Raw genomic sequence first — 21180 nt, 5'->3', positions numbered from 1 at the left:
CACAGGAGCCCTCACGACATCCGATCATTTGTGTCCCTCCTCGCTTGCAGTGTTCCTGTAGGCACTGGGACGTACCACATACACCAAAAACATGGGGGTGAGCATGAGATTTTGCCGTGGAATTCCAGCGCACATACGCGGTACCTCAGCCCAGTAAGTCACAGCACCAGCCTAATCTTCAGCAAAAACACCAGTCAGCTGGGCAATAAGGCACCGGTTCACCGGACTGAAACGTTTACTCCTTGCTGCATTGAGACTCCCCCCGCTGGGTGAATGAATGGTTGATCCTGTGTTGGAGAGAGTCAGAGAACAGCCGGTGCTTACATCTTTTGACAGCTCCGCAAGGTGCTGTTTGGGACAAGAGTGGAGGTTGCGAGAGCCGCTTCTTTGGTGGCGTCCACGGGAACAGGTTAGAGGGGCTGCCCGTTGTTCCCCATTAGCCGCTGCTAGTGATAGTACTAGTGATAGTGCTAGTTACCCTTTGGTTTAGGTGCTGCGGGGCTGATCCCCTGGGAGGAGCCGAGAGAGAGAAGGGGGTCACACCTGGCAAGTGCCATGCACTGATCCCCCTCCTTCCAGCCCGCACCGCCCCCTCCCCGGCCATTCCCGGCACATAAATGATAGAGGATACCATGACTTTGCTGTCTCTCCTGGGTAGGATCATGCGCTACTTCTTACTCCGCCCGGAGACCCTGTTCTTGCTGTGTATCAGCCTGGCCCTGTGGAGTTACTTCTTCCACACGGACGAGGTGAAGACCATCGTGAAGTCCAGCAGGGACGCCGTGCAGATGGTAAAGGGCAAGGTGGCCGAGATGATGCACAACGAGCGCCTCGGAGGGATCGACGTGCTGGAAGCGGAGTTCTCCAAGACTTGGGAGTATAAGAGCAACAATGTGGCCGTCTATTCCATCCAGGGCAGGAGGGACCACATGGAGGACCGCTTCGAGATCATCACCGACCTGCTCAACAAGAGCCACCCTTCTATCTTTGGCATCTTTGATGGACATGGAGGAGAGGTATGTGCCCAACTGATTGTGCCCGTGTCATTGGCAGGGCTAATATAGTCACAGTGCAGCACTGAGGGTCAGTGTCATGGGGTGACACCCAAGTACATAGAGGCGCTACACAAGTACATAGAGGTTCTACACAAGTACATAGAGGTGCTACACAAGTACATAGAGGCGCTACACAAGTACATAGAGGCGCTACACAAGTACATAGAGGCGCTACACAAGTACATAGAGGCGCTACACAAGTACATAGAGGCGCTACACAAGTACATAGAGGCGCTACACAAGTACATAGAGGCGCTACACAAGTACATAGAGGCGCTACACAAGTACATAAAGGCGCTACACAAGTACATAGAGGCGCTACACAAGTACATAGAGGTGCTACTGATAAGACCTGAGTGAAGGCAATGCATTTGGCAGGTTTCATAATAAGTAATAAAATAAGGAGGCAGTAATGGGGAGAGGGTAGGGAGTGAGGCTCATGGTAAGGACTGGACCCTGTGAGGCTCAGTCAAAGGACAGGACAAAGTGATTGATGATCAGTGATAGGACTTGACAGGATGATGCTCAGACAGAGGCTGCAAAGGGTGATAATCAGTGTAAGGACTGGACAAAGTGATTGATGCTTAGTGTAAGGACTGGACAGGGTGATGCTCTGTGAGAAGACAAAAAGGACTGATACTTATTGACTACTGGAAAAGGACTCTGGTGGAGCTGAAAGACAAGATAGTCGCTGATAACAAAGGGCTGGCGGTCAGTGTGAGTCCTCATTATAAGGACTTGGAATCATGCAAATCACTAAGACTGCAAGACTCTTAGGGCTAGTCCACACGGGGAGATAGCCCTGCGTTTGCGGTCGCGGCGACAAAGCGCCGCGCCAGTCGCCGTGACCGGCGCAGGCGACAGTTTTGTATGGGCGCCTATGTAAAAACGCCTGTGCTAACCACACGAGGCGATGCGCTTTTCAACAGTCGCCTGAAAAAGCCTGGCGAGGCATTTTCAGGCGACTGTTGAAAAGCGCATCGCCTCGTGTGGTTAGCACAGGCGTTTTTACATAGGCGCCCATACAAAACTGTCGCCTGCGCCGGTCGCGGCGACTGGCGCGGCGCTTTGTCGCCGCGACCGCAAACGCAAGGCTATCTCCCCGTGTGGAATAGCCCTTATTGTACAGACAAGAAGGGATGATGCTCATCACAAGGACTGGACAGAGATAATGCTCAGTGTGAGGATTAAAAAAAGAAGTCTATGGGAGAACTGAAAGTGCTGACTTGAAGTATTGGGGCTCAGTGTGGGAACAGGAAGTGAGCTGGGAGGGTAATTAGGGTGCAGGGATTAAAAAGAAGTTGGCATCTGTCTGGAATAATTGAAGAGCAAATGCTCAGTCTATTGTCCAAGGTGGAAGCTGGAAAAAGTTAGGGTCACGGCAGCAACTAAAAAAGTGAACACTGGTATAGGAACTAGCAGATATGGGAATCAGTATAGGAACCACTAGAGGTGAGGTTTACAGGGGTAACAGAAAGAAGTAAAGGTGGCCGTAGGGACTTGAAGAGTTCAGAATCACTATGGTGTATTGAGAAACTGAGGGCTATATAATATGAATACTGGAAGAAAAGTTCAGTTAGAAAGAAGAACAAATTAGACTCTAACAAGGGTTATTAATTAGAACGATTAATTCCAATTTTTGCTGAACTACAATTCTCAGAAGTCTCTGTTGTTTTTTTTTTCATATAATTTTAAAAAATGGCTGCAAAGGGAAGTGTGTTCTTTTAAAATACAGGGAAGAGAAATACTTCTAAAATCAGCAGACCAGAAGTGAAATAGTTAAAAAAAAAACTATCTCCTTCTCAGTATATATCTATACACATGCTTACAGATTATCTTAGTTAGAGTGAAGAATACAGAACTGAAGTGAATGGAAATAAATGAGAATATGCTCAAAGTTGTATATTTCAGTTTCTGGCATTAAGTTCTGCACTAAATCCTATTGATAAAGGGCCTGAAGGAGAATGTGCTTATGCGCGCTCAGTGCCTTGCAGCTAAACACCTTGCCTTGCCTTCAAAACACGGAGTAATTATATCTTAAGGTGGCCATACACGGGCAGATAAAGCTGCCGATATCGGTCGTTTGGACCGATTTGACAGCTTATCTGCCCGTGTATGGGGGCTTCCGACGGGTCTTCCCGATCGATATCTGGCCACGATATCGATCGGGAAGGTTGGATTTTTACCCGACCGACCCGTCGGAGCCGCTTGGCGCATCGTAATTAATCTCAAATCCTTCTAAAATTAAGTTTAGAAGAGGAATCCGAACGCCGACGCGCGTTTCGCATTAATAGCTTTGTCAAGGCGTAGTAAGACTTACTACGCCTTGACAAAGCTATTAATGCGAAACGCGCGTCGGCGTTGGGATTCCTCTTTTAAACTTAATTTTAGAAGGATTTGAGTCTATTGGGCTAATGGAATAGAAGGGGTGGGGAAGATACTCACTTCAACCAATGCTCGGTAATCTCTCTTTTCTCTGCTACTAAAGTCACAAGAGCCCGTGGATTTGTGGTTTTTTAGGGTTATTCAGATCTTTTTCAGAATAGGATTTAGATTAATTACGAGACCACAGTCCCGGATACTCTGCCTCCTTTGTCTTTGTGGTGTCCCAGGGATAGCAAACAATTAGGTAGTAGTTTTGGGACAACTCCACCTCTTCTAATTTCCTTTTCTTGCTAAAACTTTTTAACCTGAGCATCATGTGTATTTTTTAAAAGTAATTTATCCCATTAATTGTGGTCCTCACTATATCAACTATTGTATTTTTACCTATTTATCAATATTTATTACTTAGCACTGTTAAGCACTTTACAATAAATTAACTTTGAAGCAATGATGAATTTTTGGTAATTGCCATTTAATAGCAATCATATCAGCACTTGAAGCACTTTATTAAATCTTTGATCAGATTGATTGTGGATGCAAAACCAACGTATCATTGTATCATAAGGTCATTAATTTGTGTGAAAGTAATTAATTAAGTATTTATTAATCTTTAGTTATATTATAATTAATAGAATGAATTATATTGCACTTGCACTTTAATATAATTTATTTTTGGTAAAATTAAGCACTTTACTTTAATTAGTCAGTGGTTGCCATTTGACAATCACAAAAACACTTAATAGGTAATCTAATAATTGAGGAACCGCTGAACGAGTGAGAGGCAATTGGGGTTCTTTTCTCTCTTCATAGAATTAATTGAAATTTACTGACTTAGGTCAGACCTCTGCCTCTGCCGTGGGACAAATTTAAGTTTATTTGGGATCACTTCGTTTTTGCTGACTACAGAGAACATCACACACATTACTTGCTGCATAACAATCATTTTTCCTAGTTCTTGTCAAAGCTTCAGCTACTCAGTACTCTTGGTAAAGTCATAATAAGTGCTTTGTTATTGAAAGAGACATTTCAGGGCCCATTCACTAAGCTCGAGTGAAGGAATAGAGGGAAAGAAATTAGATTTTCGAATGTTTTTTTTTTGGCTACTTCGACCATCGAATTGGCTACTTCGACCTTTGAATCGAACGATTCGAACTAAAAGTCGTTCAAATATTCGACCATTCGATAATCGAATTCGAGTCTCTTTAAAAATTTCTTTCGACCCCCTAGTTCGCCACCTAAAACCTACCGAGGCCAATGTTCGCCTATGGAGAAGGTTCGCCTATTGCTAACAATTTTATGATCGAAGGATAATCCTTCGATCAATGGATTAAAATCCTTCGAATCGTTCGATTCGAAGGATTTAATCGTTTATTCCTTTATTCCTTCGATCGAACGAATTGCGCAAAATCCTTCGACTTCGATATTCGAAGTTGAAGGATTTTAATTCTGCAGTCGAATATCGAGGGTTAATTAACCCTTGATACATCTGCCCCTTCCTGTACATGTAAGGAATTTCTTATCCAGAAAGTTCAAAATACTGGAAGACCATCTCATATACAGTCTATTTTGTGTTAACATTTCTTATTCTTGTCTTGTTTTTTCCCTCTAATAATAAAACAGTATCTTGTACGTGATGGGAACTAAGCTGCCTGAATCCATATGGGTGTCCAAACAATCCTATTGGGTTATTTAATGTTTAAATGTTTTTTTTTTATCCAAACTGTAGAAAAATCCTTTATCTAGATAGGTCCTTTAGATTGTTAGCTCTTGCGAGTAGGACATGCTGATCCTATTTCTTACTCTATAACCCTTGTTTGTTAAATGAATATAAAGTGCAGCACAACTTGCTTTTTCTATAAATAAATTATGATGGCGGTGAACCCAAGGTCCCAGGCATTCTGGATAATAGATCCCATGCCTGTAGTTCAAAATTGCAATAAGTAACAGTGTCAGTGTAAAAAATAACTGTCAGAGATAATTATATCAGTGATAGTAAGCTTGATATGACTGGCAGAACTACAGCTGGCAGCATCCCTCATGTTTATGTTTAATAGGGGGTTTAAATGTTAGAAAATAAGGATCGCCTCACTATTCTTGAATTGATTTGAAACCCCTGATTGTCACCAGCACCATGCTGTAACACTTTCTATCCACTTGTCTAGTGTATGTATTTTCTATGTGCCCCAGATCCCAGGAGTGCTTTGCCTTAGATCAATGAACAGCCCTGCTATAAAGTTTCTTTTAATCATCTATCTGCTTTATGTGCTATTGTGTAATTGTTTTATGCAGTGGGAATTGATGCATAAAATAAAATGCTTCCTCCCATCAACACCATTCACAGAAACCCCTTATAATCAGCACTGATCATGGCTGGATTATTAAACAACAGCATCATAGTAGTGCACAGAAAGAGAGACAGGGAAAAGAGTTGCAGATTATTTTGATCACTTTGCACTGAATCATGAGCAGAAATTGCCCATGGTGCAATATCTTCCCTACCACTGTCTTTGAAACTCATATTCTGTCTGTGCACTATAAGTGTAATCTGTCTGGGTAGTTCAAATACCTACGGAGGGCTGCAGATTAAACTTCCCTGACTGCAGCCTTATACAGAAAGCCGACTTCTGTGGGACTATGGCAGCCAGAAAGCACGAGCAATAAATTAGCCACTGTTTAAACTGTGCTCATACTGGGAAATTCCAGTGCAGATTTACTTATGTTTGTTCTAGGATTTAAACTGTTACCTTCAAGAAAACGTGTTTAGTGGAGTAAGTGCACGTTGTCTTTTTTTTCCTAGTTCTGTGTTTAACCATCTGCAGTGCCTTGCAAAAGTATTTAGACCCTATATTAGTTCTATCATCTTCCTTAAATGACAAATTGTACTCTGAAATGTAGTTCTCCGTGAGATTTTTTCATTTAACCCTTCCCTGCTGGATGCCTTTGACCTTGTGATGCTGGAAACATGCGTCATGGCCGCTCACCGTTCCTGCCATGAGAAGAGGAGAGAACCTTGCCCCAGAAATCAGCGAGTAGCCAGTTACAAGGGGCAGCTAAAACTTTAACAGCTAACTTTAATTTTTTTTTTAAAACAGAACTTTTGCTCTTTTAGTACAGAGACTGCAATAGCTCTCTTTACACTAGCAATGTAGACCCCTTTTACCTAATCCAATGCTAAAGTTTTAAGCCCAAAGTGGATGTAGGGGGGCAGCATCAGGGCTGCTGTCACCAGAGGCATATACGGCCCTGCATAGATCAGAGCAACCATTTATTTTAATATTTTGTAGAGCAACCAATTGCAGTAAAACAGATTTGAGTCTTTTGGTCCCATTCTTTCAGTTAGATTTGCTCCAGGGTGTTCAAGTTAGTCACATGGCAATGTCACCTCAATTTTTCAAATAGATTTCCAGATGGGTTGAGATCAGGAAATTGACTGGACCATTGTCGGACATAGCTGGGGCAATTAGCATAATGCTGTGGGGCTCCTATTCATCAGCTAGATGTTGGCATTTTCTTAAAATAAAATAAAAAATGGATGGTGCAAAATGCATGGAAATACTGCAAGAGAACCTGATTTGACATTTAAATATGTGAATGTGGACCTCTTCTTTCAGTAGGGCAATGATCCCAAACTCAAGGCAAATGTATCTTTATATTAACTCAGAAACAAAAGGGTCATTGATATAGTTTGTGTTACATTGTTTTAATAGCCTGAGCCACCAAGGCAGAGAGAGGGACAGAAAAAACACTGCTGTCAATAGCAATACAAATAACATAAAAAACAAAGAAAATGGAAAGAATGTATATTGCAAAATTGCTTAGAATTATGTTATTTTATTAGGCAAAACAATTATTTTTTGGGTTGACACCCTTTATTGAGGACTAGGGTCTGAATACTTGCTCTGTACAGTTCAATTGCTCTAATTGTCTCAGGACAGGACTGAGTTAATCATGTGGGTCGTGAAAAATGTTTCCTCTATAAATGGCTCCTTTGTCTGAATATGCAATATCTTATGTTTTTTATCTGCTCTGTGTGTAATTAGAAATGTTCCACCAATTTGCGTAAATATCAGCGAGCATAATCCCTATAAAGAAAGGAACGCACTCTTGCACCTGATTATTAAGAAATGTTATTCAGCAGCTAAAATCAGTCACAATATTAAACTACAGGCTTGGTATGTATTATCCAGAAACCTGCTATCCACAGTTCTTCAAGAATCAGCAGTGCCATTCCACACACTCTTTCAGTACATTTTCTCTTTTGTTAGTGACGCTTTTCTCCTGTAATAATAATGATAATGTAATTGCAATGCCTTGTAGGTGATGTTAAGTAAATCAGAATAAATCTATGTCAAGGGAAATATGTAACATTTAAATATTCTTAGAGGATTTTAGGTATGTGTTCCATATTACAAAAAGACCCCAGATCAGATAATAGATACCATACCTGAATATCTTTCAGAAATGTACGTTTTATTTTAAAAACAGATCAAGTCACTGAAAGAAAGGTGCCCAGGGTCACAGGAAAATGTGCCTAACGCAAACTACATCCAGATCGGACGCTCAAGCCCACAGTTTATTCTTGCTGCAAGATGTACCCAAAATTTAAATAATTAGTAGTCTGTGGGCCTAATCCATTAGGGAATGTGAGCTGACCAGTTTCTTTACCAGATATTCAACTAGTGACTTTACAACAACACTTATCATGTGGCCCACTTTGCATGAATTTACATTGTGATGCAACTGGGACGGCCCCTAGCAAACCACAATGAAGGAGAAGTATATGCTTTTGACTTGTTTGTTTTGTGTAGAATCATCCATTGACAGTATATAATAGTATATATTATGTGTAACTCTTGGATGTGCCCAAACATCCAAATTGGCAGCCAAAGGGGGGGGGGTACCTGTTGTTTGCCAATGTGTTGTCATTCAGTTATTTGAGAGATTCTTGACCTTCTCCCAACAACATATACATATGCAGCCCAGTAGAACTCATTGAATGCAGCTAATACTGCCTTCTGCTGAGCCTTCATGTTTTGGAGTGAATCCTTCGAGGATAGAAATTGCTTTAAATGGACCCAGTAGATGTTTCCTAAAGCCCCTGGTAAACACCTGTATTAGTCATTCACTAGAAAGATAAAAGCCTGGCTGTCCCTGATATCCCAGTTTTATGTATTAAGGTGATATGTGCTACCTAGCAGCACTTGCCACTGTTTTTCTTTTTCTGTTTTTTCTAAGTAGCTTTACATTTGATGCCAAAATCACTCCTAGTTATCCTCGAATCCAGCTGAATTCCTACATATTATATAGAATAATTCACTTCATAGTCTATTTATTTATCATACCCAGGTCCAGACTGGGATTCACAATAGGCCCTGGTATTCCACAGTACACACAGGCCCCACACAGCCCCCACCAGCTCAATAAATGGCAACTTACAGCAGCTCCTCTGGCATTTGCCAGAACCCACATATTGCCAGTCCGGGCCTGCTTTAGACACAGTACAGATCAGGAATTGCATATGAAGAAGTGTCAATGAAAACAGATTCAGGAATGGATTTAGAAAGGAAACTGCAATCTTGATTATTGCGGGGAAGTCTGCACTGGGTAAACTACTTGAGAAGTGGCGTAATGATATCCCTGAGTTAGACACTGACGCCTGGAAAGAGGTCCTCGATTCTATTTTTGACCATATTGTTGCTTCCCGGGATAAAATGATACAATATAAGTTTTTACACAGAGCTTATCTTACCCCTAGTGTGCTAGCCAAAATGTCCCCAACCCAGGTGGATGAATGCCCCAGGTGCCATCTCTCTCCAGCAGACTTCATGCACATGGTTTGGTCGTGTAATAAGATACAAAGGTTCTGGAGGGAGATAGCACAGTATATGTCTGACATGCTGGATGCACCAATTATGGTGGAACCCCGGGGTATGCTTCTGAATCAAGTTGCGGATCTAGCTCCCACGGTAGCGGAGAAAGCATTGCTTTCCATACTGTTTGCTTATGCCCGTAAATCCATCACCATGCAATGGAAGGCGCCTCAGGCCCCAACTATACAATTCTGGGAGACGCAGATTGCACATGCAGTACCACTGTACAAACTTCTCTATATAAGACGAGGTTGCCCGGCAAAGTTTGAGAAAATATGGTCCCCTTGGATTGACGCACACGATAGTCACAATTAGAACCAAGGCAACTACCCTAATGTTTCCAAGGATAACCTAAACAGAAAAGGAAAATATACATGCCTACTCAGACCCTTCCCCACCATAGGTAGAGTGCAATACAAACATAATGAAGTAGTGCAAAGTTAAGTTTAGTTAGGTTTATTGGTTATCTAGTAGCAGAGTAATTAGGGTAGTACATACAAGGTATAGAAGCTACAAACGTGGTAAAAGGATGTCATGGCTATGGTAAACTGATTACAACGCTGTAATAATGTCTGTGTTACATGAATACACTGAGTAAACTTGTATCTCATCCATGTTAATGTACTGTATTGAACTAAATAAAGAAACTTTTGTTAAAAAAAAGAAAGGAAACTGCAAATCTCAGTGTTGGTGTCTATTTTTTTCTGTTGTGTGTATCAGCTGCTGCGAGGGATCAGTGGAAGAGCATTCCTGGAAACAGAGTTGGACAGATCTGTGTAAGTGTTGGGCCAGAGAGTAACATGCAGAGCACTGGCACAGATCACACAGAGAGGAGCCCGTTGGATTTCCATATGCTTATGTAGCTGGTGCTTTCTGCTACGTAGCTGGATCTTAGAATTTTTTTTTTCAGATATGATTGAAGTGCTTTCCAGCCAGGGCTGCCATCAACAACATTTTCTGGGCCCCCAGAGCCCACTCCCCAACCCCCCACAGTACAAAGGCCAAACAAACTTGGTCTCTAAAACAGTAAAAAGCCTTTTGGACAAAGGATTATTAATCCTGCCACCACATCAAACAGTATAATTTGTGGCCAGGAGATTCCTAACAGATTAAATCGGCCGCATCCAAAATAGTGGATTTGGTGCATCCGTAGTATGTGATAATGGAATGCAATCAAAATTGTTTATTTGTGCCTGAAATAGCATCTGACTCTGAATCTAATTTTGTGGCTTGGTAGGTGATGGGCATCTCTTGCAGTGCTTTACACTGGATCCCTAGAGAGGTGATTGGTGAGTGACAGCTGAGAAACTGGGTCTTCACCTGCCCACAGTACTTGGCAGGGCAGCCAGCTGGCCAAGTTGTTTTGAGACTTTAGAAGTAATATTGTGTTTACATCCCCCACCAAGACCCCAGCCAGGCAGTTATGTAGCTAGAGTCTATTTCAAGTAAGCTACATTAGATGGGGCCATTATGGTTGATATACATCTTCTTGCTTTAAGGAGTTTAGTTTGTATTAACTACAGTGGTGTGAAAAACTATTTGCCCCCTTCCTGATTTCTTATTCTTTTGCATGTTTGTCACACTTAAATGTTTCTGCTCATCAAAAACCATTAACTATTAGTCAAAGATAACATAATTGTACACAAAATGCAGTTTTTAAATGAAGGTTTACGTTATTAAGGGAGAAAAAAACTCCAAATCTACATGGGCCTGTGTGAAAAAGTGATTGCCCCCCTTGTTAAAAAATAACTTAACTGTGGTTTATCACACCTGAGTTCAATTTCAAAGGTTATAAAGCCATTTCTAAAGCTTTGGGACTCCAGCGAACCACAGTGAGAGCCATTATCCACAAATGGCAAAAACATGGAACAGTGGTGAACCTTCCCAGGAGTGGCCGGCCGACCAAAATGACCCCAAGAGCGCAGAGACAACTCATCCGAGAGGCCACAAAAGACCCCAGGACAACATCTAAAGAACTGCAGGCCTCACTTGCCTCAATTAAGGTCAGTGTTCACGACTCCACCATAAGAGACAGGGCAAAAACGGCCTGCATGGCAGATTTCCAAGGCGCAAACCACTTTTAAGCAAAAAGAACATTAAGGGGCACATTTACAAAGCTCGAGTGAAGGATTCGAATTAAAAAAACTTCGAATTTCGAAGTGTTTTTTGGGCTACTTCGACCATCGAATGGGCTACTTCGACCACGAATCGAACGATTCGAACTAAAAATCGTTCGACTATTCGACCATTCGATAATCGAAGTACTGTCTCTTTAAGAAAAACTTTGACCCCCTACTTCTGCAGCTAAAAGCTACCGAAGTCAATGTTAGCCTATGGGGAAGGTCCCCATAGGCTTGCCTGAGTTTTTTTGATCGAAGGATATTCCTTCGATCGTTGTATTAAAATCCTTCGATTCGAAGGATTTAATCGTTCGATCGAACGAATAATCCTTCGATCGTAGGATTAGCGCTAAATCGTTCGACGATATTCGAAGTCGAACGATTTTAGTTCCTAGTCGAATATCGAGGGTTAATTACCCCTCTATATTCAACCCTTAGTAAATCTGCCCCCAAGGCTCGTCTCAATTTTGCTAAAAAACATCTCAATGATTGCCAAGACTTTTGGGAAAATACCTTGTGGACCGACGAGACAAAAGTTGAACTTTTTGGAAGGTGCGCGTCCCGTTACATCTGGCGTAAAAGTAACACAGCATTTCAGAAAAAGAACATCATACCAACAGTAAAATATGGTGGTGGTAGTGTGATGGTCTGGGGTTGTTTTGCTGCTTCAGGACCTGCAAGACTTGCTGTGATAGATGGAACCATGAATTCTACTGTCTACCAAAAAATCCTGAAGGAGAATGTCCGGCCATCTGTTCGTCAACTCAAGCTGAAGTGATCTTGGGTGCTGCAGCAGGACAATGACCCAAAACACACCAGCAAATCCACCTCTGAATGGCTGAAGAAAAACAAAATGAAGACTTTGGAGTGGCCTAGTCAAAGTCCTGACCTGAATCCTATTGAGATGTTGTGGCATGACCTTAAAAAGGCGGTTCATGCTAGAAAACCCTCAAATAAAGCTGAATTACAACAATTCTGCAAAGATGAGTGGGCCAAAATTGCTCCAGAGCGCTGTAAAAGACTCGTTGCAAGTTATCGCAAACGCTTGATTGCAGTTATTGCTGCTAAGGGTGGCCCAACCAGTTATTAGGTTCAGGGGGCAATTACTTTTTCACACAGGTTTGGATTTCTTTTCTCCCTAAATAATAAAAACCCTCATTTAAAAACTGCATTTTGTGTTTACTTGTGTTATCTTTGACTAATAGTTAAATGTGTTTGATGATCAGAAACATTTTGTGTGACAAACATGCAAAAGAATAAGAAATCAGGAAGGGGGCAAATAGTTTTTCACACCACTGTAGTTAATACAAACTAAACTCCTTAAAGCAAGAAGATGCCATCATTTTTCATAACATTATTACCACTTTAATCAATTTTACCCAAGGCTTTCAGGAACAAAAAATCAATTATATTCTTGATAGTGATTCACGGCTTTTAGATCTGACCCTGACAAAACATTAAACAAAGGCTTGTGCTGCTACTACTCCAGGTAATGTTTTGGCTGCTTGGTAACCAGGAGAGAATTACATTTCTAGACAGAGGTTTCAGGCCAAAAATAAAAAATACTGAATAAAACAATAAAACTTTAAACTGCTGCTTTGTGAATGGGATGGAAGAGATGATGCCGTTACCATGAATCTCTTTGACACGCAGTGTGTTCTGATGAAGTCTGTGTTTCAGAATAATCTGTTCAAATAGTAGAAGGTCTTTCTGTGAAGAACCTGGAGTGTACAACTGTATAGTTAAAATCCATGACAGTTATCTTTTATTATGCAGAACTTTGGATTGACCTTTATGTCAATAATATTAAAGCAGTAAATGAATGTAGTGATATCACCAAAGAACCAAAAAGAAGCCCCTTGTAGCCCAATGTTCTCCATACTACCCTACCTGCGTTCACTTTTCTGTTGCCTGTACCATCATTATGGTTGGTGGAAGCCCCATGGAGCATTTTGGAGTTTGATATACGAGTCAAGGAAAGGGTTCATCTCAAGGGGGGGGGGGGTTTAGCCAATTTGTTAGAGACCTTCCCAGTGTAGTGCCTGGCCCCACTTAGCAGGCCCGGACTGGCAATCTGTGGGTTCTGGCAAATGCCAGAGGGGCTGCTGTATGGTTCTATAGAAATCTACCATATAGTGGGCTGGTAGGGGGCTGTTTGGGCTGGTGGGGGGCTGTTTGGGCCTCTGTGTACTTGGAATGGCAGGGCCTATTTTGACTCCCAGTCCAGTCCTGCCACTTAGTATGTAACCCTTTTGTTGTCCTTTAAAATCATGACTATGGATGTGACTTGAGCAGTTACCCAATCTTCCCCTACATTTGTCATCAATGATATAGTGAATAAAGTATCGCTTATTGTAAAATATAAGGATATTATAAGTCACAGAGCAGTTCCATGACCGTTAGTGAGTCATGTGATAAAAATGACATCACTACTCGCCGTTTATAACTAATGACATCACTAGTCACCATTTATAAGATATAATTTACAGGAAATGCATGGCTTTTGTGTATTATAAAGGGATTTAGCCACTGTAGATAGTCCGGTATATGCAAGGAACTATCAGGTAGCTCAGTGGTTAGCACTTCTGCCTTACTGAGTTTGTATGTTCTCCTTGCGTCTCTGTGTGTTTCAACCAGGAACTCCGGTTTCCTTTCATACTCAAAATGCATAGAGGCAGGTTGATTGGCTTCAAATGAAATTGAGTAATTAAATGTTATCAGAATCTTAGATTGTAAACTATATTGGGGCTGGGACTGATGTGTATTACAGCCCATAAGAAGGGTGGAAATACAAGCTACCTCTGCTGCATTTATTCTTACTTTTTGACGGACCTGGACCACAGCTTTCCAGAAATCTTTAGCTTCTACTCTATGGCACATCATCACACATCTGGGATTGAACAACATAGTCTACCACAAAAACCTGCTGAAGAATTGCTCCATTCATCACCTAAGTAAGAGGAGAAAATGAAAAAATAGACGTGATTTCTAGCTTGAAGCTTCTTTTTGCAAATGATGGTAGCAAAAGTTGCTCAGTTCATCATGTAACTAGAACAGAAATAAAGCAGCGGATACACCTGAATCAGATATTCAATACATATTTTATATTTTAAAACAAACCTAGTTTTAATGCCTCTGGCAAAACTTAGCAGTTTCTGGCTGCTTAAAACTTTTGTGCTCAAAGTGCCCAAAAGCACCATTATGAGCCATGTTTATAAATGAAAACAAATAGTATATATTACCTTCTTTTAGAATGTATTTATTTCTTCTTTAAAGGGGTGGTTCACCTAAAGTTAACTTTTAGTATGTTATAGAATGGCCAATCTAAGACAATGTTTAGTTATTAGTCTTCATTATTTATTTTAAAAGCTTTTTTTATTTAATATTTGCCTTTTTAAATAGGGGTCACTGACCGAATCTAAAATCAAATGTTCTGTAAAGCTACAAACGTATTGTTACGGCTACTTTTGATTCTTTGATTCCTCATATTTCTTTTCAGGTCCTCTCCTATTCATATCCCACTCTCTTATTCAGGGCAATGCATGGTTGCTAGGTTAATATGGTCCCTAGAAACCAGATTGCTGAAACAGCAAACTGGAGAGCTGCTGAATAAAAAGCTAAATAACTGAAAAACCACAAAAAAACAAATACAATTTGTCTCAGAATATCACGCTCTACATCATAATAAAAGTTAACTGAAAAGTGAACAACCTAAATATAGGATATATATGTCCTAAATATAGTAAAGGGAAGCAATACAACACATATTACCTTCTTTTGTATGGTTAGCTTTACTTTAAGCCTCTTTGAATGATGCTCAGTCCAGACAAAGCCTGCATCGATAAGTCGTACCTAAAGAAAACAAACATTACAGAAGATATAAGAATATTCTCTAAATCACAAGTTATATACAGTGTTAATAATGTCATCAGTTATAATCGAAGCGCAATGTTGTCGTTTGTCAACATGACTTACTGAAACTTATTATAAAAAAAGAATGTACCCCATGTTATAAAATATAAAAGAACACAAAGCCAAAGGTGACTTATATGGTAGTGGATCTCCTCTGTGACTTAGATATCCCAATGTTTTAATATTTCTGTAATTTGGAATACCATTTCTCCTATACAAGCTGGTGTGATTATCCATATGCAAACAACTGTTAATTTATGAAATTATTTAAATGATTTTTGAGGAGTCAATGCAGATTTGTGGTGCATATGTATATGTAATTGAACATGGAAAAACTGTTGGGGAAAGAATGGTGGAACCATAGCATAGAATAAAAGTATTCAGTACATTTTTTTTGTTTCTTTTGTACTTTCAATGACATTCTGGAAACATTTAAGACTGTAAGCACATGCTTCTACTACCACTGCTCACCTTATGTGAGTTAAGCCCAACAAATATTGTCAAGAGTACATGTGCTATCTTAGTTACTAATAAAAGAACACAAAATCACTAAAGCTCAAGACAGCAGGGTGGTTCAACACCGCCACACAGAGGGAGATTTAACGTAGCATTCTCAATTTCCAAAATATAGTAGCTTATGTTTTATAAAATACTTTGAAGATAAATAGAAACCCACGACAGCATATGAATGGGCTGGTTCTATGACAGCACAATGTGCAAGTCCTTTTTAATTTCTCTGTTTGCCCTGTTTAGCTCAAAAAATATATATTTTGTGATTAAAAGTATGTTCAGCCTAAGCTCTATTCATTGAACAAGGGGGGGTTTACTGCCCCTTTAAATGGAGGTTAGATTATGAGCACCTGAAATTAACGTTATGCCCATGGTACATGGAAGCTATGTTTCTGAAATAAGAAAGTCCATAAGCCTGTTAATTTTGATTTCACAAAAAAAACTAACTCAGCTTCTTTCCATTGCTGTCTCAGCAGTTATATCATTTATATATAGGGGGAACGGCCAGTGCTGACACTCTATAAACATCATAAAACTTAAAACACCTGCATTCAATTTGAATGCTCTTTTATTATTAATTGTGCTGATCCAGCAATCAGCTGTCACTGTGAGTACCATTTCCCTTGGGAGATCAGATGAAAATCTTCCAAAACCAGTCCAACACTGTGCCAGTAAGAATCACAGCCCATCACTAGGACAGCAAGAAGCCACAGGAAAGAAAGGTTGTGTAAGAAAAAAAAAAAGTTGCAGGAGGGTTTATTACCTATACAGTTGTAGGTTTATGGGATCTCTCTCTCTTTAGGCCAGATATTGATTGGGGAAGCCTGTCGGATGGCCCAACTCGGTCTGTCTGCAGCTTTTAGCGGCCCGTGTATGGGGGCCTTTAGACTTTGTCAACAGCATATTAAAAGTGAATGATTCCATTTAAGTATTCAGCCAAATCACTAAAATAAATATATGTACATTCTGAACAAATGTAAACATCTGCAAACAAAACAATCACATGAAGTTAAGGGTTTAGGTTCAGTATGAATCCGGAAACAAATGCGAGTCTTTGTGCATCCCTAAATTAAATGCATTTCTTTGTCTTGAAGATTTCAGTTATTGTGTGATTTGTGACAATAATAAATAGTAGTTCAGCATCTTACCGTTCACATTGTTTGCAGAAATGCACTGACACTTGCTTTGGGATGTCCTCGCTAATGTCAACCTGTGTCCGCAAGCAGGCTACACACATGTTGGCTGGATTGGGGGGGGGATTGGAATGCCACACTGGCAGCAAAGTCTGTACAAAGAAAATACATTTAATCGCTGTAATTACAACAAGGGATCAGGACTGATCACACAGAGAAACATCTAAAGATACTGTAGGATACCGAGAGAAACTTATTTATCACCTCTATAATTACCTTTCAACAGGCATGCTAATTGGATTTCTAAATACCAACAGCATCATCATTTATTGTCATTGCTTTATTCTAAAACTGCAGTTGAAAGAAATGAAATATTCTGACAGGTACTGTTTCTCATTTTTTGTTCCAATATTCTAAGGGCAACAATTCCAAAATGTTGTGTTTTTAGCCAGTTTTGAAAATGAGTAATAGGCAGCAAAGAACAAACCACTCAAGTACTCCCTGATATAAAGCATGCCATGTTTTGAGTACCAGGATATTATTGTGTGCCAATAAAGAGCAGCTAGTAAATGCAAATGGCAAGGAACCCCTCCGAAAGCATGTTTGCAAGAAGACCACTGCATGGAGAGCAAATTGGGGGTTAAAACCAGCTCCCCTCCCCCAAAACCCTCCTGTCAAGTTTACTGAGCTGATGGAGGGTCAGCGTAACATTTCAGAGCTCAGCAGTGAATGAAGCATTAGAACTCAACTCCACGCATGTCTTTCACATCACTATTAGAGGGGTTCTTCACCTTTAGGTAAACTTTTAACATATCATAGAAAGTGATATTCTGAGACAATATGTCAATGGTTTTATTTTTTTATTATTTGTGGTTTCTGAGTTATTTAGCTTTTTATTCATCAGCTCACCAGTTTGTATTTGCAGTAATCCAGATGCTAGGGTATAAATTACCCCAGCAAAAATTAATTGATTTGACTAAGAGACTGGAATGTGAATAGAAGAGGCCAGAATAGAAAGATGAGTAATACAAAGCAATAACAATGTTTAGCCTTACAGAGCATTGTTTTTTTTAGATGGGCTCAGTGACCCCTAGTTGAAAACTTGTCAGAGCCAGACGAAGGTGATTTGGACATTCCATAATATACTAAAAATGAATGTAAAGGTGAACCATCCCTTTAATTATCTGTAAGGCAATATTACGAACAATAAAGAAGATTGCAACAAAAAAGTAGTTTTAGCATTCAAGTGTTATTTAGATCACTCAAGACACGTAATTAGAATCCCTTTTTACATTGTGATTTAACCCAACCCCTGACTCGTTTACAATCGAATCTTTATATAAATAAATATGAATTTCTTATTAAACAATAAATTAACATTTATTACATAGCCAGTGGTTTTCAACTATAATCAAATAAAAGCCACAGCTTTTGCAGGGAAAACTTTTGAAATGTCCAACTTCAGTTTAGTTACAGTCCCAGCTGTGCAGACTGTTAATAATAAATATACCCTCTTTATGATCAATTATTCATACAATTATTTATAAGGGCATTGTTCAGCGTCATCACACAGTCTTTTGTAGGGACTGTTATAAATAAACAGACAAACAGAAAAGCACTCACATGTTGCCCTGGCTGCTTGTTGCAGGCTCTTTCATGTACTCCATTACTAATAAAGAGTTTTCTGCAAAAAATAAAGTTTTAAACTGTTATATTATAAACTACATTAACGCGCACACACACACATATAAACATTTTCCAATAAAGTTCTAAACAAGCATGTAGTGCCAGAAAACATAAGGTTTGGCATAAAAAAAAAGAAATAGGAAATGGATAATCTTATATATTTTTTTGGACTGGTTCATAACTATACTTTTGCAAGACTGCTGCTTTGGGGGGTTAAAACCAAAGACAGAAGGCCTGTCAAACAAGAATCCTTCGGCATATGGAGCCCTCCAAACCAATCCTGTCTGTTTACGGTGCCAATTTTTGTATGTGTATTGACCAATTCATTAGAACCCCTGCATCTCTTGTGTCTCAGGCATTATAATTAACTTGGCATCCCTCATTTTTTCTCCAATACTCATACTAACGACTGCATAATGCTCATTAAAATGCAGGCACTGCACATATAAAACTCTATGGGGCAGATTTATCAAGGGTCGAATTTCGAAGTTAAAAATACTTAGAAATTCGACCATCGAATTGGAATACTTCCACTTTGAATATCGAAGTCGAAGTTTTTTTCATCTAATTTGGGTATCCTGCGGTCGAACTAAAATAGTTCGATCGAACGTTTAAATCCTTCATTCGAACGATTAAATCCTTTGAATCGAACGATTGGAAGGATTTCAGCGATCGATCGAATGATTTTACTTCGACTTCCAAAAACTTAGAAAAGGGCTCTAGAAGGTCCCCATAGGCTAACATAGCACTTCGGCAGGTTTAATTTGGCGAAGTATTGAAATCGAAGTTTTTTTTTAAAGAGACAGTACTTCGATTATCGAATGGTCGAATATTCAAACCAGTGTCGGACTGGCCCACAGGGATACCAGGAAAAGTCCCGGTCGGCCAAAGTGTTAGTGGGCCCTCATGCTGCTAGACATTTGGCCTATTTCATGGCCATTCCCTATTTCTATGAGAACAAAGTGGCTAAATAGATGGGATAATCGATTATAGTATGTAAAGAAAAGGAGAATAGATGAGTGAGGAAAGGAAGACTAATAGTACTAAGAGTGGGCCCCTGGTCTAATATTAATTTGTGGGCACCTAGTCAAAGGTTTTTAGGTGGGCCCCTGGTGTCCCAGTCCGACACTGATTCAAACTATTTTACTTCGAATCGAATTCGAAGTCTAAAGGTGCCCATACACTGAGAGATCCAACGATCGGATCCTAACGAATAGCAATGGGCGGTCGGATCGCGGGACCGCATCAACGAATAGATGCGGCCGCGATCCTACTGGATTTTTTGTCCCATCCGAAAGTTGGCCATATCTCAATCGGGGAAGCTTGTCGGGGGGCCCCATACACGGGCCAATAAGCTGCCGACACGGTCTGTCAGCAGCTTTTATCGGCCCGTGTATGGCCACCTTAAGTCGAAGTCGTAGTATCCTATTCGATGGTCGAAGTATCCAAAAAATGACTTTGAATTTTTAATTTTTTTTTGAATTCCCTCGAATATAAAAGGAGGATTTGTTAAAATAGCATATCAGAGGCATCTAGGGTTGCCACCTTTACTAAAAAATATTAACGGCCAGTGGGGGGCGGGCACCAAAAGGGGCGGTCTGTGATGTGAAAGGGGCGGGGCTACATGGTGTGTCACAAAAGGGGCGGAGCAATATCACAGAGACATCCACGGCGCTGGAAAAAAGGTAAGTTCTTTGCGAATTGGGGGCAGGCCAGGGGCTTTTTTTAAAGGGTATTACAAATTACCGGAATTGCATTGCCGGTAAATTTGTGATACTGGCCCTGGCCGGTGTTTTACCGGCAACTCTAGAGGCATCAGAAGACTAGGAAATAAAATAGGGGACAGTGAACAGTGGCAAAAAGCAAAGAGCATGAGGGTTAGTAATGAGCAATGATTAAGCAGCAGATAAAAATAATATTAGGTAAGAGAGTATACTTTCATTTGGACTGGATGCTGAGAGCAAGTTAGTGAATGTTGAAGCAGAGTTGGAATACAATGACAGGCTTCAGATCAATCTCTAGTACAAACATGAGCTTCAATAAAGATTTCCGAGCTCTTAAATGTGATCAGCCGGTTATAAACATCATGAGAAGTTGGGGCTGGTTATTATTGAATACAACGTACCAGTAACATGAAGTTGCATAAAGTACGAGAGACACAGAGAGACACTTTATATGTTGCTGACGGAAGGAGGAAGCAGGCAAATGTGAAGAAGTGGGAATTAGCGAATACCCATCATGTTATCTGGGAAGCGACGTAGTGACTATCTCTGTCCTTCGTTTATTCCATGCGAATTAACTACGTGAATACAAACCTTAGCTGTGCCAAAGCCGATCTTAGAAACAAAAGGACAGATTCCCAGTTCTAAGACGGTAGCGCCTAGTTCCCAGTATATAAGGACGCCGCGTGTGACGTCACGAACGTCTCCGTCACGTGACCTTCGGCGCGTATTCGGCGGTCACGCGGGGATTGGCTGGAGCCGTACGCTACTACAGTGCTCCACTTAGT

General features: G+C 40.4%; 2 protein-coding genes and 1 long non-coding RNA gene across 11 annotated transcripts in view; 1 reads left to right on the top strand and 2 right to left on the bottom strand.

The window, feature by feature from the left end:
- Nucleotides 1-21180, bottom strand: part of LOC121400953 (interleukin-17 receptor A-like) — a 1044048-nt gene that overhangs the window by 594608 nt on the left and 428260 nt on the right. The window lies entirely within an intron of this gene.
- LOC121401005 (protein phosphatase 1L-like) lies at nt 25-10424 on the top strand. 2 transcript variants are annotated; one of them, XM_041585407.1, is made up of 3 exons: nt 25-409; nt 659-1016; nt 7926-10424. In XM_041585407.1, exons 2-3 carry the CDS (start codon nt 663-665, stop codon nt 8052-8054), a joined length of 483 nt encoding a protein of 160 aa, XP_041441341.1. In that variant the 5' UTR covers nt 25-409; nt 659-662; the 3' UTR covers nt 8055-10424. The 2 variants fall into 2 exon arrangements, with proteins under 2 accessions (XP_041441341.1, XP_041441340.1); XM_041585406.1 differs by having other exon boundaries at nt 29-1016.
- LOC121401024 lies at nt 7257-21123 on the bottom strand. 5 transcript variants are annotated; one of them, XR_005966042.1, is made up of 7 exons: nt 20987-21123; nt 18609-18669; nt 17001-17137; nt 15202-15282; nt 14251-14380; nt 13062-13151; nt 7702-7718 (listed from the first exon to the last, which is right to left on the bottom strand). It is a non-coding gene; the product is annotated as an uncharacterized LOC121401024 (long non-coding RNA). The 5 variants fall into 5 exon arrangements; XR_005966041.1 differs by having other exon boundaries at nt 7257-7718; nt 13062-14380; nt 20987-21111; XR_005966039.1 differs by lacking the exon at nt 7702-7718 and having other exon boundaries at nt 13061-13164.

The sequence above is a fragment of the Xenopus laevis genome, chromosome 3L (genome assembly GCF_017654675.1).
Source record: "Xenopus laevis strain J_2021 chromosome 3L, Xenopus_laevis_v10.1, whole genome shotgun sequence".
NCBI lineage: Eukaryota > Metazoa > Chordata > Amphibia > Anura > Pipidae > Xenopus > Xenopus laevis.
Note: the sequence above shows the minus strand (reverse complement) of the source record. Positions and strands in the feature narration are given on the sequence as shown.

Excerpts from the sequence above, each read along its gene's own strand:
- LOC121401005 (XM_041585406.1), top strand. The coding sequence starts at position 618 with ATGATAGAGGATACCATGACTTTGCTGTCTCTCCTGGGTAGGATCATG. Across the intron at positions 1,017-7,925 it reads TTGATGGACATGGAGGAGAG|ATCAAGTCACTGAAAGAAAG; the intron begins GTATGTGCCCAA and ends TTTTAAAAACAG.